Here is an 18,641-nt window from a genome sequence, read left to right on the forward strand (position 1 = left end):
CTGAATTCTTGCCTTTGAATGTCCATAAAGAAAATACTTGAGTTACCTCTGAACCAGTAGGATTTGTGGGTATTATAATGCCAATGTTGAAATCTTTGATGATTTGCCAGGCATTCCTCTGGGAGAAACTTAGATCAGTGCTTCCTATAGGTAGGACTTCATTGGTATATGTTATGTAAATGGTGTCATGATATGGACTACCCACCTTTGAAAGGTGTGGGAAGGTGTTGGAAATCTCACTGTCTTTTCTCTGCAGTTATTTTGTATAGTTGTCAACTCCTTTCCATGGAGTTATAGGAGATATGCCACTCAGAAGAGTGCTGCTATGAGATCTCATTGGAGAGCCTTCTTTCCTCTGAGTTTGGGTAGACATTATACTAACTAGAAGTCTAGAATTGTTTACAGATTTTCCCATAGTTTTTCTTAGGTTTGCTTCTAAAGAAAAGATTGATCTTCATAAGACCAAAATGCAACCTTTCACTTAATTGCTGGAAGGATTGTCCAAACCCAGACTATAATAAATCCATTAGGGTAGAGACACCATTTCTTTTTTTCTTTATGTTTATTTATTTATTTTGAGAGAGACAGAGAGAGCACCAGCTGGGGAGGGGCAGAGAGAGGGAGAGAGAGAGAGAATCCCAAGCAGGCTCTGGCTGTCAGTACAGAGCCCAATGTGGGGCTTGATCTCACAAAACATGAGATCATGATCTGAGCTGAAATCAGGAGTTGGACGCTTAACTGACTGAGCCACCCAGGGGCCCCCACACCATTTCTGCTTTTTCCAATGCTCTGTCATGTCTAGTGACATAACTGTATTATCCAAGGACAAAGAGCTAGATCCCTCATTTGGCATTTGATTGTCTGCTGGCAATACCAAAAAGATGACGGTCATTAACATGCCTTGTTATGGAAGCACACACAGCCCCCATGACCCAGCACCTTTATAATTTTGACTTTTTTTTAAAGCTATTAAAATTATACACATGATATTTTGGTAGTCCTTAAAAACAAAAAGGAGGCATTTTATAGCTAAACAGTTTTATTGGCTTTTTGTGAAATAAAAAACACGAAAACAAACCACCATGGTTAAAGGCCATAATCAGCATCAACCAAATGAACCAGCCACTTGGTTACAGTAGCTGATGACAAACACTAGTGGATATTATTGCTTATTCCCCAGGTTCATTTACATGTCCATTATATTTTGGCAAGATTACAATCACATGGGAGCTTTGGTTGTATAAATTCAACTCTGACCATTCACTAAAAACTCAACTGTTGCCATTTTATGGTGGGATATATGTCAAATCGTCCTGAGTCTTGACATTTATCCTCTCATTCTGTCTCCTTTCTCCTTCTGTTAATGCTTTACAGCCCCACTGACCAAAAGTTAAAGTAAAAGCATTTACAACCATCCCATCTCTACTCTAGTGCCCTCTCCTTTGTCATGAGAGGGTGATGCATTTCTGGGCCTCTCCAAACTCTTGTATCTGGTGTGTATCCACTGCCAGTAAATAAATGTCCATCCGTAATCTGGATAGATTTTCAAATGCACATGGTTGTCAACACTGGGTTTAGACTCAACTCTCTTCTAACTTCCGACAACTAGAAAAAAAATCAACAGCCTTTAGCATCAGTAAGTTGACCTCTCAACAAAATAAGCCCTAGCCCCCGCCATACAACATCCCATGGCAAGTATGGAGCTGTCGCCTTAAAATGCTCTGTATGAGTGCTGTAACGTTTTAATGTACAGAGAAGCAATGATTGACTGCTTCTATAAAGCTCCCCTGCTCAATGCTTTCTATTTTAACACTGAAAACTCAGAATGACAAAGGGTCAGGACTAACTCACAATAGCACCATTTCCTAGACTCTTGGAATAAGATTCCTGTCTGCGTTGGAGAATGCAGGGACCTCAGACGACCCAGCCTCCAGCTTTGCGCTTTCATAGACCCTGCTGAATCTCAGTAGGGGTGGGTCGTCTGCCTCAGCCTACTTCTACAGTGGCATGAATTTTCCCTGGGAAGAGTTAAAAATGCGTGTCTTACAAAGTGAAGTTGGCTGCAGGTGAGAGACCTGAGGAAGCCTGTTTCGGTTGGTAAGACGTTGGGACAAAGTCTGGAGATCTTTCCCTCGCCCATCTCGATTCAAGTCACTAGAGAATCTGCATGCAGAAGCATGGCAAGATCAAGGAATACTGCGTGACACAAACCCGAACACAGCAATCCAAACACCAACACTCTTACGGTATCTTTTGTATTCAGGTCCACTGGTGGGTTTGCCCTGGATAATGCTGGGATTTAATAAGCCCTTCTAATGATTATAAAGATTATCCTCTTGAATCTGGACATTTTAAACAACAGAATATTTGATATCACTGTATTTTACATGGCACATATAACCATATAATTACTAGCACTTACACGGCAAATATTGTAAATACACATTCTTGGAGTTGACTTGGTAATTATACCAATGTTATTCAGCAGAACAAAGATTCAACACTCTCTAACTTGCGCTTGGGGGAATTTCATTCCAACCCTTTACTTTACAACGAAAGGATAACCCTCTAATTATGTAATAATGCTTGGTGCTCATGTGGGCAGAGAATCACAGGGTGACTTCATGGTTAATTTGTGGCCTGTAAAATAAAGTAATACATAGTATTTTCATTTCAACAAAATACAAGAGACCATATAAAAATATTTTCCAATTTGGAATTTGAAACATGAAAGCTGGATTTTTTTTTCCTTTGTATAAAAACAAACGGAATAACGGACTAAAGTTTATTAAGCCTTCTAACAAAAAATATACATATAGGTTTAAGGAATGCAGTGAGCGTCAACTTCCCTTTTTGTCCAGGCTCATTGATGGGGAGGCTTGTGCTTTGATCCCAACAAAGATAAATGCACAAAAGTGGAGGAAGATCAGTGCCTGAAACCTGAACTACGACTTATCTCTAATAATAGGACTAATTTTACAGTAGTGCTTTTAAAAGTGTGTGTCAGATTACTGATTTTTGTTTCTCTTCCTCCTCAGGCGACTGCTGGAGATGAATTCCAGAAGCACCACTTCCGTCTCGAGTGATGTTTATTTAGTGCAATGTCTTCCTTCTCTCGTTCCCTTTTCACGCGCTGGTAGTGGTCTTCTTCCTTCAGGTACCACACAGGGGGCCAGCGGTGCCGCTCAAAGTATTCCTGGTTGTCTGATGAAGGAAAGATGAAGATGATAATACTCTTGGTTCATCGAATGCTTCTATATTCTAGGTTCTGTGCCTAATGCTTCTCATATATGTTCTCTTATATATTCTCTCAACAGCCTGGTGTGTAGGACCATTTGCAGATAGTGACAGGCAAGTTTTGAGAATTACCATCACTTGCCTGAAGTAGCCGGGCACAGAGAACCTGAACCCAGGACCGCCTGACTTCAGAGTGTAGGCTTGGCCTTAGGCATGCCCCCCTAGACAAGGATGAGCAACAACCTCGGCAGGCTGTGCAGCAGGGAACCCCGATCCCCACTCCACCCAAATCCCTCAAGGATGAAGTTCTTCAAAGAGAATTCCCAACCCACAAGTCCTTGTGTCATGTCACATGCATGTGACTGCCAACCAGTCACAAGGAATTCTCCATGAGCTGCCTGCTGCTCATGGACCTTCCCAAGGGCACAGAGGTAAATGCTTCGGTTGGAGGCGATGAGAGCCGGACACATAGGGACCCACAGTCTCACCTGCAGATTTCGATTTGATTTCCTTGCGGAACTTGGAACAAACGCTGTTGTAGTTGGTGCAGATGTGGTGCAAACACCAGGCGGCCAACTGGTGGGCGTTGTGGAACTACAGGGAAGTGACCAAAAAGGGGGGGTGTCAGACTCTGCTTTCTAAAGGGGGGGGCACAAAGAATAGGAAGCCATGAGAGGGGTGAAAGAGATAAAGGGCCCGTGTGACTAATTCAGTAAACCTCTTGTTTTGACTACAATGTTTTGACTTTGGCCATGGTTCCAACGCCAGCCAAATACAGTGTTTGGCACACCCCTTCCTTGCCCCTGTGATAGGCGCACCGAAAATAATCACCATGCCAGATCAGAAGCTGAGAGCGCGCCTTATCTCCCAGCCTCCCCCATCGATGGCCCACTCTCGACAAATGACCGTGGCCTCAGGAAGGTGCCAGCCAGCAGTGGAGCAGGGACACCAACTCTGTTTAGGGAAGCCTCGGCCATGGAGCACTCTATGTCGCATGTCAGAGCTCAACTTGCTGGGGCTGAAGATCTGAAAGAGGAGACTGCAGAATGTGTAACTGTCCTATACCTGTCCTTTGGTTACCTGAGAAGAGGGGGTGGTGTGGGCAGGGTGGCAGGGAGTTGACACTCACAGCATCTCCTTTCTGAGCAGGTGCCTGGGGAGGTAGCAGCTGAGGGAGCTGTGATCAGAACAGACTTCGTGCTCAAAGATCGATAGTCACCTCCCCATTTCTCCCCAAATTTGGCAGGTCTACTCCACACCCCACACTCTGTCAACGTCTTTCTCAGACATCCATTCAGTTTGTTGGTTCTGAGGTTTCTTTGATTGGGTGAAGCCCCGAAAGTGACAGGGTGCTTCCTCTCTACCCACGTCTCTACCGTGAACAAAGGCCCAGAAGAAAGGCGAAGTCCTCAGAAAATAACTCAAAAAATTCTGAGAATTGCAACCCCAACACTATAGACAATTTTGGCTGATGCTTCCAACTTCTCCTGATATCAGGTTTCTTTTGGAAAGTAATATTAGGGCACTGGTGTCCTGGAGTTGGCCTGCACCCGCCCAAGGGAGTCAGTTGTGCCTATTTCTTCCCTACTCTGAGTTCAGCAATTTCACGTTGTTGTTAAGGTGGGGGGATTTACACCATGGAAACTGGAAAATGCAACAACAGATCAGGGTCTCACCTGTCCCCAGGCTCATTGTGAAACAAGCCCAGCATGCCACTAGGCTAGGGTCTAATGAATGAGCTAAGATATGGAAGACGCCATCCTCAACTCTTCCTGCCAACGCGTGTCAGGGCAGGGACACAGAGCAAATCAACACAACTGCAAATCATTACCTCAATGGCCTCGCCCTATATGGAATTCTGGGTCATTTCATTTTTCTCCAGGAGGAGTATTTACTGGAGAGAGCACAAGTTGTAAACTATGCTCCAGACCTGTTTCAAAAGACCTCAGATTCCAAGTATGGACAACCAGTTAAAAAAAATTTTTTTTAACATTTTATTTTTGAGAGACAGAGAGAGAGCGTGAGCAGGGGAGAGGCAGAGAGAGGGTAAGACACAGAATCCGAAGCAGGATCCAGGCTCTGAGCTGTCAGCACAGACCTTGATGTGGGGCTCCAACCCACAAACCGTGAGGTTATGACCCGAGCCGAGGTTGACCCCTGGCCTACTGAGCCACCCAGGCGCCCGTGGTTTTGATGGGAGCTTGCTAATCCTACTGCAACAGATGTCTGTTCTTGGTTTTAATTGTAACCTCTACTAGGCTGTGTTTCCCATTGGATTTTAGTAATTCATGCTTCTATTTCTCTCACTGCCTATGATTGCCCCATACCATTTGTAGCCACATGTCCTTTTGTCTAGGGTGGTGTATGATATATGGGGAGAAAATAAAAATACTTGTTGCATGGTAAGTTACAATGAGCAGGTTGCTGTAAAGTCCTCTTCTGCCTTTTCCCCTTGGGAATCCCAGCCATCTCGGCCTGCTACTTCCTTCCCCATTCTCCCTGAAACCACTTCCTCTCCCTTAACTGAGAAGGATCTAAGACTTAGTAAACCACTGCCCTAACACAGAAAGGGAGCGAAAACCAAAGCCAGTCGGCTGAACAGAGGACTGAAGAGTTTTTTCTTAGTTCCTCTGTAAACTCATTGTCAGTGAAGTCTATGCCAGGGACTAAGCATCCCGCATGGGTGCCTTGTATTGTGAGAGGGCTTCTACTCTTCACTGCTCTTTCTTGGACATTCTTTCCCACTTGATTCTCAAAATAATCTGTAAGGTTGACAGGATGATAAGGAAACTGAGGCAGAGTTTAGCTTTGTGCATTGAGTAAGTTATGCATGACAAAGCTGGAGCTGGATCTTGGGTCTTCGCTGGAAGAGTGCAAGTGTGTACTGGGATTATGGAATCACAATATTGATATTAACAAATACTGATTTGGAAAACCCCAGGAGAGCTGCAGTAAGATGTAGGGCATTACAGGGCTTCGTGGAGTTCTAGAAACTGTCAGATCTTGGCCAATATGTGTCCAAGAATTCAAACAAGGAGAGACAAAACCTTCCCCTATCATGCCCCACGTTGTTCTCCCACATGTGAAGCTGGTGCCTCGGGGGACAATGGGGCTGGCGTGGGGTAGGGTCCTTGTTGTTTTCTCAAACGAAGCCCAGCAGGGTGAATGGTGCATGAAACGTGAAACTCTCAGATCTTCTCAGTGTACACAGGGCCCTCTGTGACTCAGTGGTGACATCTTTATTTAGACAGATGCAACAGCGGAATGTTTTATCAGCATTAAATGAACTGGTTGAACACACTGAAAAGGTGAAAGGCAAACTGTTACAGACCTGGGCCAGTTCCAAATAAGAGAGCACTTCCCCGTCGATGCCCACGCCGCTCATTGCGGCCTTCGTCAGCTCCTGAACAGCATACTGCTCTGGGGAAGAGACAGAACGGGAGAAAGTTGAACCATACCCTGTAAGCCAGACATCTCGCCTAGAGGGTCTGGTCTGGGACCACCTAACTGGAGAGGAAGCATGGGACACAGCTCTGGTAGCCATCTGAACTCAGCTCAGGGTGGCCTGTCAGCATGGGGAGTTCTGGTCTCCAGCCACTGTACCAACAACTGTGGGACACTCATTTGCACTTCTGAAATAGCCAGAGTCCTCCAGACCTTCGCTGTCCAGTATGGTAACTACCAGCCACATGAGACAAGTTCAACTTAAATTAAAATTCACACCCTCAGTCACACTGAAGTGCTCAATAGCCACATGTATATTGGGCAACACAGATGCAGAACATTTCCATCCCTGCAGAAAGTTCTATCGGATAGTTCTGCTCTGGAGAATCCAGCACCTTCATAGAATCCTCTAGACTCTCTGCTATCTTCCTGTTTGACAGTTTCTCCACTCCTATCACTCCAATTCTCAACAGTCTCTGACAGTGGAGGGACTGAGTATCAGAGGAATGGATCTATATGGGGAATTAAAAATGTGAATGCCTATGTCTGTCTCAACAGCTGAAGATGGGTGACATCTTTATTGCTCAGCTTCTTAGATTCTAAAGACTGGGGAGACCTTCATCCAGAGGTAACAAAAATATGGTTGGGAGAGCCACTTAAGCCTGGGAGCTGCGTCCAAGGCTTGGAAGCTGAATTGGGATAGTGGCTCTGAGACTGAACTGTCTTTGCCTCTGTTTGGGGCCATCACCTGCATTTGGGATTGACCTGTGTGGGTACAATCTAGGCTCCCATTTCTAGCTCCTTGATGTCAAGGTGCTTTTTTCATCTCTAGCCACTGCATTTATTCTTCTAGTCCAATAAACTGTCTTAATCATGCTTACCTTCTGTTCTGGCTCTACGTACATCTTAGTCAACGTGCCTCTATCTGGTCAATATGAGATCTAGGTTTGAATGGTTTCTTTGGCACAATCTTCCTTGGCTGGACTGACAAAGAACTATTTGGGACTAAATTTTCCAAAGAAGTCATTGGACTTTTTAATTTCAAGTTAATAGCAACATTTCTTGACATTCCTTTAACATGTAGGTTTGCAAAGCATTTTCACGCCACAAACTGATTTAAAAAAAAAAACAAACATGTTCTAAACACTCTGTACTAACCAAACACTGTAAATGATTAAGGAAATTTTCTTAGGAAGCTTTATATTAATCATAATAGTAATGATAGCATTTAATAACAAAAGGAAAGATGCACAGAAGTCTGTCGTTTACCCGAGAAGCTCTCTTTGATTCAGTTCCTTTCATGGAGAAGTCAGTCCCATGTTTTCATCACCATACTTAATATTTAAGCAGAAATGGCATTATTTTAAGATTAATCACAAACCTTCTTCAGCAGATCTGGCTCCAAATTGGTTTTGACTATTTAAAAAAAATCAGTTCATCCTCAAAGGATAAATACTTGTAAAAACTGGATAGTCAAATGGTTCAGAATCTCTACCTGTGAAAAAAGGAACTGCTTCCTGCAGCCTACTACAGTTAGCATTTAAAAAAATAAGTACACTCTGGGTGTACTGGTTAAAAATAGTTTTTAAAAAGTCAAATAGCAATGCTTCAACAATCTCTTTCTTTCTTTCCAGTGGGGGAAGAAGCAAGGCAAGGAGGACTTTGATCTCCTGGTAGAAACCTGGAGTCCAGAGAAATACATTTTCTTTTCTAAAGACACTGCCAGAAAGTCAAGTGCAGATAAGACCAGTTAGTTTGTTCCGACATTCATTTTCATTCACTTAATGATTCAACAGGTATTTACTGGGAAGCTAATATGCTCAGGCACTTTTCCGCATGAGGGGGACAGGCAGGCCAATGTATGAAACTGGCACTATTTCTGTCTTCACGATTAACAGGCATCAGCTAACGTAGTGACAAACACCCAGATTGCTAACTGACACCTGCAGTGAATGAAGCTGAAGGTTTACATTTAAAAAAAAAGGTATGTGAATATATATATCCTATTTAGACCTGTTTCAGCTTACCAGCCGAACAAATCCAGAAATGACACATAGATTTTGAGAAGTGAAGCCAAGTCCCCCTTTTTTCTTTCTCCCAAAATGCTCTTGACAATGTCAGAACATTTTCTAAAATAGCTTAAAAAAAAACCACTTACATAATGCTTACTAGGTGCCAGACACTGTTCTGAGAACTTTATATATATATCTTAACTCCTTAATCTTCGTAACAACTCCACAGTAGAATAACATGGTCCCCATTCCAAAGAGAGAGAAAGCGGAGACACAGTGGTTAAGTGTGAAGTCATCTAGCCAGGAAATGGTGGAGTCAGGATCTGAGCCCGAGAAATCTGGCTCTGTAGCCTATGTTCTTAGCCACTGCCTCCTACTGCCTCTTTCTTAGAGACTGTGTCTGAGCACACATTATGGATAATATGGACACAATAGTTTTATTTCAAATTCCATGGTCCACAAATGAGGCAGAGTGCATAGAGCATCGGTCTCAAGAGCAGGGATCATGCATTACTCATCTTGATAACTGCATCACCCAACAGGGCCTAGCACAAAGTAGGTGCTTAAGAAAATATTTGTGGAATTGAATTGGGCTGATACATCTGATCAATTCCCACCACCCTGAACAAGACAGCCCTATGTTGGGTGATACAAAATTAATTTTTATTCCCTGGAAACGTTATTTTTGTTTAAGTGTAATTTTGACAAGCCTGACAGTCAGATGCTGCATGGCCCCCAGTCATCGGCCTTACCTGCAAGTGCAACCAAGTGTGGCAGGCAAAATCTGTTTGCCAAGGCAATTAATTCCAGTGGGTCCAGGTCCAAGTTAGGTGACAACTGCTTGGTATAAAGATAATCCAATACCGCTTGCATTGACATCTTGTTTATGTTCGGGAGATACACCTGAAACGTTATTTAAAAAGCTAAGTTCTGCTGAAGAAAGCAGTGGGTACATTTTCAGGCTACACTGCTTATAAATATCCCAACTGCACGATTTGATATTGGCAAGTCTGGGACGCTTGCTTTGAGGCTGTGTATAGAAGTCATTCACTATTTACTGCTTTACACATAACAGTGTGATTTGTAGATGACAAAAGAGTGGGGCTGCCTGACAAAGCCTGATTTGGAATTTTTAAATGGCTATTTGGACTTATAAATCAGACAAATGGGCTGTAAATGTATGATGACATTATGGGCTCTCTTTGCCAAGTACCTTATAATACTCTACTGTGGGGAAAGAAATCTCCTAGTGACATGACAGGTGTTGGGGGGAGCTGCAAACCACACTGTTGCTGACACACGATAGAGCCCAGCTCTCTAAGATGTCAAAACAGAGGATGAGGAACCACCCTAGCTTCCACAGTGACTGGCTCGATTCCAACGTTCTATCGATAGCGGCTAACACAATATACACACTTCATTGTTTTTCCTATGACACGACCGCATAGATTCAAAATTATCGGAACATTATCAGGTATCAGTAGATTCAGAGAACCCAGAGAAATCCTTACCTGGGACATCTGGGGAATAGTTGGTTGGGCATCTTCTTTGTAGGATTTACCTAATCTGTCTCCTGAGTACCTGTAGTTGTTGCTAATATTAATACATGCTGGAGTTCACTAGAGAACCAAGGCATGGATCAATGAGGATGCACACTGTTGGGCAGCATAGAGACTCTAAGTAACTCTACAAGATGGACCCCGGCACAGTACAGAACAGTACCATTGGTCTTAACTACTGGAATGATAATGATAAAAATTGAAGGCTTCTTATACATAAGGTACTGTGATCTACTCTGATCCTTATATCCTCCCCAGGAAGAAGAGACTATTATTTTTGCCATTTTACAGGTATGGAAATTGAGGTTCAGGGAGGTTAAGTCCCAAATCCAAGGTCACAGAGCTAGTCAGTGTCTGGGATTTGAACTTGGGGAGCATAATTCTAAGGTCTGTGGTCAGAGCCACTGTGCAGTACAAGAAACCCTTCATGGCAAGGAATCAAAGGTTTGTTTGGCTCACAGTATAATAAAGTACTGTATTTCACTAACAGTTTTTAAGAATCAGATTTCTAAGTTGAGAAGGATAAACAGTTATAAACTTCTGATTTCTGGTGCTTAGCAAACCTCTATATACCACAGAAAGATGATTACATCTCTATTATACATCTAATCTCTCCCTCCTTCTCTCTCTCTCCACAATCTACATGGGTCTCATGGTCAATGCATTCTAGTGTTGTGGTTCCAGAATCATTTAAGCTATCTCAGCCTTCTATGTCATTCTCCTGCATGGCCACCAGCCACCTCAGACAGGGACTGTCCTTTCAGACAGAGCTTTCTCTTTATGTATCAGAGGGAAGGCCCAAAGAACTTCCCAGAAATAGTAAGAAAATTCCACACATACCCCCTTTCAGACATAGTCAATGAAAACAATTATGATTTGGTAAATAAGCTGTATGGGTTACTACCATCAAGGATTTAACAAAGGTCTTCATTTCAAGTTTCTAGGCAACCTCTACAGTAGATAGAACCTGGCAAGTAGACACTGTTACTGATGTGATTTTAAAATAAAGAAGCTGTTGTATTGTAATTAATTCTTATTCCAGTGACTCTAATATCAGTTGTATCTGTGCATATGCTTACATACATATACGTTTATGTACACATGCATTTATCTTATGCAGATCGTGTTTGGATTAGTACAATTTTATACATAATTGAAGGTTAAGTTGTGAAACTTTAAAATTTGGACCATTTTGGTAGTGAAGGTATGTACATTTTACAAAGTCCTAAGTGTGATAAAGTGTTAGTGATCATAAATATAAAAAGTCACAGAGCTTTCTGTGAAAACCTGCTCTCTCAGCTACGGGGAGGTCTGCTGTTTTGAAAACAACGGCTTAGATGCCAGGGCAAGAGGCTGGGAAAGGCCTGGGGGTTTGTCACTAAAATGAGTGTGACCTTTGACTAATCATTCTCCCTCTCTGACCCTCGGTTTCCTCATCTGTTACATGGGAGAGATTTGGAAGAGGTGATAACCTTCAGCTTTTTCTTCTTCACGGAGACTCTGGATTTGGAAGATATTCATATTACCTTAGCATTTTTTTTTAAGACTGTGTTCTAAGTCATGACAAAATGAACATCCTAAGTGAAAAGAAATTATTTCTAGCAACAAGAGATGACAGATTCCTGTAAGCAGCCCTGCCCCAATACTTTGAATGTCTTTGGAGTGTTCTGACATTTGATTAAAAAAGTTTTTTTAACGTTTATTTATTTTTGAGACCGAGAGAGAGAGAGAGAGAGAGAGAGAGAGAGACAGATTGTAAGTGGGGGAGGGGCAGAGTGAGACTGACACAAAGAATCCACAGCAGGCTCCAGGCTCCAAGCTGTCAGCACAGAGCCGGATGCAGGGCTTGAACTTACAAGCCTCAAGATCATGGCCTGAGCCGAAGTTGGAAGCTCAACCAACTGAGCCCCCCAGCTGTCCCTGGAGTGTTCTGACATTTATAATCATCTGTGGCTTGCTTTTTCCTTCTTGTGTAACATAAGGCAAACAAATTTTTGAAGTGATGGCTTTTTTTGGGCAAATAATGTTAAGGACCGTTAGAGCAAATGAAAACAAACTAAAAACACGTTTAGAACACACACCATTCTCATGTTTCTTTTTTTTAAAGCCCGTTTCTGTCATTTCAACATTTATGTTTAACTGCATAACAATGGAGAGACTACTTTATAGAACTTTAAAATATAAATAAAGCTATATAAGAAATGGAATTAAGAATTTTGCATCCTACTTGCTTAGGTAGCTTAGAAGAAATAAGAGTCAGCAAAGAGACTATAATGCTATCCTAAACTACGTCTCTTATTCCAGTTTCGTTGGTTTAAAATTTTAATTGCAAAGATCAGCTCAGACTATTAGGCTTATAATTAGAGACAGTCTCATAGAGGATGAGAAAGTTTTCCAGATTCAGAGCATTGCTTACTACAATTCAGGCATGCATTTTTAATGAACCACTTGCTGAGCACCTCTGGGGAGAGAATTATGCTTACTGCTACATTAAAAGTAATGAGAAAAATAGAAGTAAAATACTATGTCTTCTTAAATATTAAATGACAAAAAATGTTAAAGTAACGTCAACGGGTATATTTTATTCCTTTCTGGATATGTATGAGAATTCTGTTAATGCCAAAAAGAAAGAAAGACTGAATTTTGAGGTTCGGGAAGTCAGGTTTTCACAGGACAATAAAGAGTTAAAAGGTGGCCTACAAAGGACAGATCCCAAGTCATGGAATATTTACTGAGCATTTAACTGATGTTCCTCCCACCCCATGACCCCACTTGGCTGGTTTAGGAAGTGTGGAACTGGGGTTTTTTTTAACTTAGGGCTTTCAGGGGACAAAGACTTTCAATTACTCATGGAAAGAATTTAACAAGGATCCTCCAGGACAATGGTCACCGACATTTCTTGAGCTTTCATATGTTCCAAGCACCAAATTCCATGTTTTACACATGTACTCTCATGACTTACCTGCCCTCTGAAGAAGGTTCTCTTGTTATCCCCATATTAAAGATGAGGACACAGGTTTGGAGAGGGCCGGTCGCTTTCCCAAGGTCAAACTGAGACTAGAGTTCAAACTATATAACCATTATAGTCTACTCTGGAAATCAAGAGAAGGGGCAGATGAAGGCACACATGTCAACAGCTCATGGCATTCCTGATTCACTGGCTAAAGGAATTTGGCACAGACCTCCTGTTGCTTGGGTCCATGGTCTCTGTCTTCTAAGCTGGGTAGAAGCCATCCATGCCTATTAGCCTCAGCTATCGTTCTAAGTGGCAAATGACCTAGTCTTTCTAAGAGGTAGTGCTAAACAGGTGGCCCCCTCCAAGAGAGGCTGTTAACCATAGACGAGTGCATTCATGTTCACTGCCAAGTTTTTGTTTTGGTCACCTCTCCTGCCCATTTTAATCTGGAGACGATTACAGTCCATTCTGGGAAGGGATAAAGGGGATTAGCATTTGTGAGGTCAGCTCTGACAGTGTCTCTTTGTGCCTGGGTTCCTGACCTTGATCAAGTTCTCTGCTGGGTCAGTAGCAGGTGCTCTGCCGCACAATCAGCACACATTTCAGTGAGCTGGACACATAAGGGAAGCAAGCCTCCGGGCTCTTCATCTCTGGAGATTACTGGAGCCGGTGAAGTGCCATTCGGATGAAGGCTTATTAATCGGTGGCTTCCCCAAATTTTCTTGGAAGTGAGAGTGAAAGAATATGAACACGACCGACATCAAAATAACACTAATGGCAGCGACCATTTACTTAATGCTCATGAGGATCTGCGAGTGTTGACTTTTGCACTTCACCACCACACTGTGGCTATTATCCTGCTTTCCAGAGGGAGGATGCCCAGGGCCACACAGCTTATACGTGGAGGAGCTGAGATTCAAGCCCTGCGCCCTTCACTGGGCAGCCTCTACCACGCTGGCGTAGTTTCAGTGACACGGCTCGGAAACATCTTTGGTGGCACAGGAAAGACTTCACTACTCACAGCTGCAGACCTCCGGGCTTATAAAGGCCGGCAGACAGCTAGCGAGGTCATCAGAACAATCCTAACATTTCTCCTCCCCCCACAGCAGACAGCCTTTTGCTGGGAGTTGGTTTAGGAGCAGCTGCAGTTTGTTCTGAAAGCGGGAGGTGGCCTAGTGACCTCCTCTGCCCCAGCCATCCCTGCTTGTGAGGACGTGACTCTGCTTCCCTACTTGGGGATGCAAATGCAGGCTCCTGGGTCACAGTGGGAGTGCTCAGATTTCTGGTGTGAGTGCCCCTTTCGAGAAGTTAGCTCTTGTTTTCTCTATTTCTTTTAAAAGTGTGGAGAGATGCTGAGATCAGCAAAGCGAGCCTCTTAGGACAATAAACTTGATGGGGTGTCCCCCTTTAAAAAAAAGATGGTTAAAAAATACTTTCAGAACTCAACAAAAATGCTTGCTCTTCTAGACTAAAGTTAGAAGTGCTTGAATGGAATTTTTCTTTCTTTTCCAACAGGGTTTGTAAAAAGATGAACACAGAATGGTTTCAAGATACTGCTTACTCTGCTCTAAGAATATCTTTTATTTGGAGATAGGGCCAGCGTCTGAGAAGTGACTCAGTGGCTTCCACTAGACCTAAGCATTGACAGCGGTGTGTTCAGAGGAATGACCATTTGCTCCATTACTGTCTCCCTCCAGTTAACAAAGGCTTGGAGAAGACGAGTCGGGGCAGTGCCTCGGGGGATCCTGTAGCTCAAGGAAATGTCGAGGGCCATCCAGTGCACCCCTCATGGTGCAGATGAGAAGACAGGGGCACAAGGATGTGGCTTCTCAAGGACCGTCGTCTGGTTGGGGGCTCAGCTGAGCCCAGGATGCGGGTAAGCGAAGAAACTTTTCACCACCCTGAACTTCTGGAAGACAGACTGCCCCAATTGCATGTGAGTTTGATAGTGTCTTGCTTGGTGACATTTGAAAAAAGTATAGCTGATCATGTTTTACAAATGACAGCAGTGACCATAAAAGGGTGATGCACAGGTACCACTCAGGTGCTCACACACCACAAGTGAACAGTGGACCATGGCTCCCCATAACAGCAAAATTAAGAAGAGGGTGACCTCCATGGAAGCAGTTGAAGAGCTGAAGTCGTCCGGTTAACCAAACACACACACAGTCATAAAGATTCTACTTAGGCTTCTCGGAAGGCACATACCTCACTGTTGGCACTTTCCACAAACGAGCCCCCAAACATGGCAGCCATCCACTTGCAGCTACAGATCAGCAATGGTTTGTGGGCACTGATGGTTCCATCATCCAACCTGAACGTCACATCTGCCCAAAGATCGAGGAAACATAACCATGAGCCAGCTTTGCTGAGAGTTCTACCCACAGTCACCAACCTGCGTCTCTTACTCTCTTTTCCGTGTCTCTACTTAGTGATTTGGTATCAACCACTACACCCAGATCCCCCTATGTCATCCAAGGATTGAGGAGTAAGTATATAAGATTACACATGAGATCACGACACAAATTCTCTGAACCACATGGTAACATAAAGAAGAGGAATAGTTTTTCTTCCTTACTATGAAAAATTTCAAACATACGGAACAGTGGAAGAAACAGTACAATGATAACTCATTTATCACACTGTTAACATTTTGCCATGTTTGCTTTAACTATGGGTGAATGAGTATGTGTGTGTGTATACGTAGTGAATATGTATGTGTATATATACGTGTGTAAACATTTTTTTAAATGTTTATATTTATTTTTGAGACAGAGACAGAGCCTGAGTGTGGGAGGGGCAAAGAGAGAGAGAGACACAGAATCTGAAGCAGGCTCCAGGCTCTGAGCTGTCAGCACAGAGCCCAATGCGGCACTTGAACTCATCAACTGTGAGATCATGACCTGAGCGGAAGTCGGACACTTAACCAACTGAGCCACCCAGGTGCCCCTATGTGTGTAGACATTTTTAACAGCATGACACTTCTAACTACTTTATCAAGAGTTTTCTAAAAATAAGAATATACTTCTAGATAATCGTATCATTATTACTCCTAAGAAAATTAGTAATATCATCATCTAGTTCATACTCAAAATTTTCCAATTATCTCTAAATTGTATTTATAGTTTTTTTTTTTTTCTTTCTAAAGACAATCCAGTTGAAGTTCCATGTTGTATTTGGTCATTATGCCTTTGCATTAAGGGGAGGGCGATTGAATCCATTTCACTTAAGGTCCATTGTTTACTGCAGGTTTGTAACATTTCTTTTCATGATTGTTTCTATTTCATGATGGTCAATGTTTCAAGTAAATATTATTCATAAGTTTTAAAATTAATGAACAGACTCAGTAATCAATTACTGAATGTATAGTACTAAATATGTACTACCAAGGCATTATGAAAGATAAAGACAAAATGAAAGTATCCATGTAAATAAAAGTCAGGAAGTCAAATTTTAACAATGAAACACACACACACACACACACTCACACACAGAGGGCTATTTCAGAATTTAGTAGAAACAAACAAGCAATTATGTGAGGACACTGTGGTCAGCAAACAGCATAGTTATCAAGGATAAAGAAGAGGCAAGAGAAATAGAGAAGTGTAGGGTGGTAGAGTGCGAGAAAGGATAGGGAGGGGGAAATGGACAGATGAGGCACCCTTGATACGAAGGCAGAGGGTTGCCAAAATCACCTCAAGGATTTCAAGGCCAAAAGGTCAGTGGAGAGCAGATGTGGTCAGGGAAGGGAGCTTGAAGGAGCTGAACATCGAGCTGACTTGCTCTGGCTCTGGTGCAGGCTCAGGAGGAATGTGACCTAACTGAGAAGCGCCGTGAGGGTACTTTAGAGGGCAGCTTGTGTGCAAATCCTGGCTCTACCATTTACTACTGTACAACCTAGAGGCAATATGCCTAACCTCCCTGTCAATTTCCCCATCTTCAAAATGGAATAGTATTTGGCCCATTAGTCTGATAAGAATTAAATAGATGGATACATGCAAACTAGAAGGTTACATAAAAAAATAAGCATGGACACATGTTAGTGCCGGTTACTCTCTTGCCTATTTGGGAACAGCTAATGTTTGATAAATCACAACCAAAGGGATCGATGACTTTACCATTGGACCTCTCACCTGAGAACGACCCTTTGCTGAGGCACTCTTTTATCCGATTGGCCTTCCTGACATGAAATGCTTTTGTAATCTCCTGGTTCATGAAGGCTTCCTTGTTCATGATGTTTTCCACCATCATCCTCAAATCAAACATCTCCAGAACCTCTGCGATCTGAGCCAGGCCCACCAAGTCCTTTTCCTTTTCATCCAGTTGTCCCGTATAAAGAAACTGGAGCAGGGTCCGGAAAGGGCCTGGCTGGACGGAGGAGTCCATCCTGACCACAGTGACAGGGCCCACGCGCTTTGAAACGGGATTGGCTTGCATTTCCTTGTGCATGCCAAGGAACCCCCTGCTCCAGCCTGATAAGGTCTGTGTCTCCGGAGTCGAGCTCTCACCTTCCAGAGCCAGACTCTCCTGCTGGGACAGGTTCTGGCTCGAGGCCTTCCACTGATTGGCCTGAGGTGTCCTTGGCGTTCCTTCCTCCCGCTCCTCGTCTGGGTCAAGGCTCAATGCCCGCCCCTGGCAATCCCTGCTCTGCTTCTCTTTCTCACCAGCTCCTTCGCTCCAATTTGGGGTTTCTTCACATTCCATTAAAAAAAGATCATAAAATTTGGAAGAGGAGGTAGCGAGGTAAATTCGATGTGCAAAGATGTGCTCTTGGTCCTGAAGGATGAACAGGACGTCGGCACACAGAGGATTGTCCAGTAAACAGGCAGCTTCGCTTGTCCCCATGGAGGGACATTCTGGAACCTTGATGACCGGCGGAGGGGCTTTTGGAGGTAGGAATGGTGCCTGAAGTAAAGGCTTCTGGACTTTCTTTAGGTGAGATTTCCAGAACTGCAGGTGTCGGCGGGAAATCAGCGCTGCTCGGATCGCATTGTCAAACACGTCCTTGATTCCGAACTGGTCAAACACACTTGTCTCATAGTACGGTATGCCCAGCTCCTTTGCAACCTCTCGGCCTTTTTCTGGGGGCAGAATATCCCCTCTCTTTATGGGCCTAAAATGGAGTATTTAAAAAAATTATAATCAGCCTTATTTTAGGGAAAAAAAATGGTAACAAGGGACTATGAAAGCACCTAATAGAATTGTGCCTTTAAAGTCCTTATTCAGATTTTTAATAAGGCTCTTGAAAAATCGATCTACCTCAAGCTTTCCAAATATAAAGGACTGAGGCCTGCAGGGGAAAAAATGCTTTCAGGAGTAACTATAATAACTGAAGTTTGGCCATTTGCTTGCTATTTGATCCTGGGCAAGTTACTTAACCTTCTTAAGCCTTGGTTCTCCCAACTGTAAAATAGGAATAAGAATAATAAACAC

General features: G+C 43.1%; 1 protein-coding gene across 7 annotated transcripts in view; it reads right to left on the reverse strand.

Annotated features, from left to right (window-relative positions):
- Positions 1-1,021: 1,021 nt before the first annotated feature.
- The window catches only part of RHOBTB1 (Rho related BTB domain containing 1), a 122,294-nt gene continuing 104,674 nt past the window's right edge, over positions 1,022-18,641 (reverse strand). For 6 of the 7 annotated variants that reach the window (XM_049646123.1, XM_049646119.1, XM_049646120.1 and 3 more), the window contains 6 exons: positions 17,342-18,321; positions 15,417-15,535; positions 9,446-9,596; positions 6,569-6,657; positions 3,726-3,831; positions 1,022-3,204 (listed from right to left, as the gene is read on the reverse strand). In XM_049646123.1, the coding sequence (XP_049502080.1) occupies positions 3,035-3,204; positions 3,726-3,831; positions 6,569-6,657; positions 9,446-9,596; positions 15,417-15,535; positions 17,342-18,321 (1,615 nt within the window). In that variant the 3' untranslated portion in view covers positions 1,022-3,034. Of the gene's footprint in view, positions 3,205-3,725; positions 3,832-6,568; positions 6,658-6,950; positions 7,793-9,445; positions 9,597-15,416; positions 15,536-17,341; positions 18,322-18,641 lie in introns of those variants that run through there. The other variant, XM_049646126.1, reaches the window with a different exon arrangement.

The sequence above is a fragment of the Panthera uncia genome, chromosome D2 (assembly GCF_023721935.1).
Source record: "Panthera uncia isolate 11264 chromosome D2, Puncia_PCG_1.0, whole genome shotgun sequence".
Lineage (NCBI taxonomy): Eukaryota > Metazoa > Chordata > Mammalia > Carnivora > Felidae > Panthera > Panthera uncia.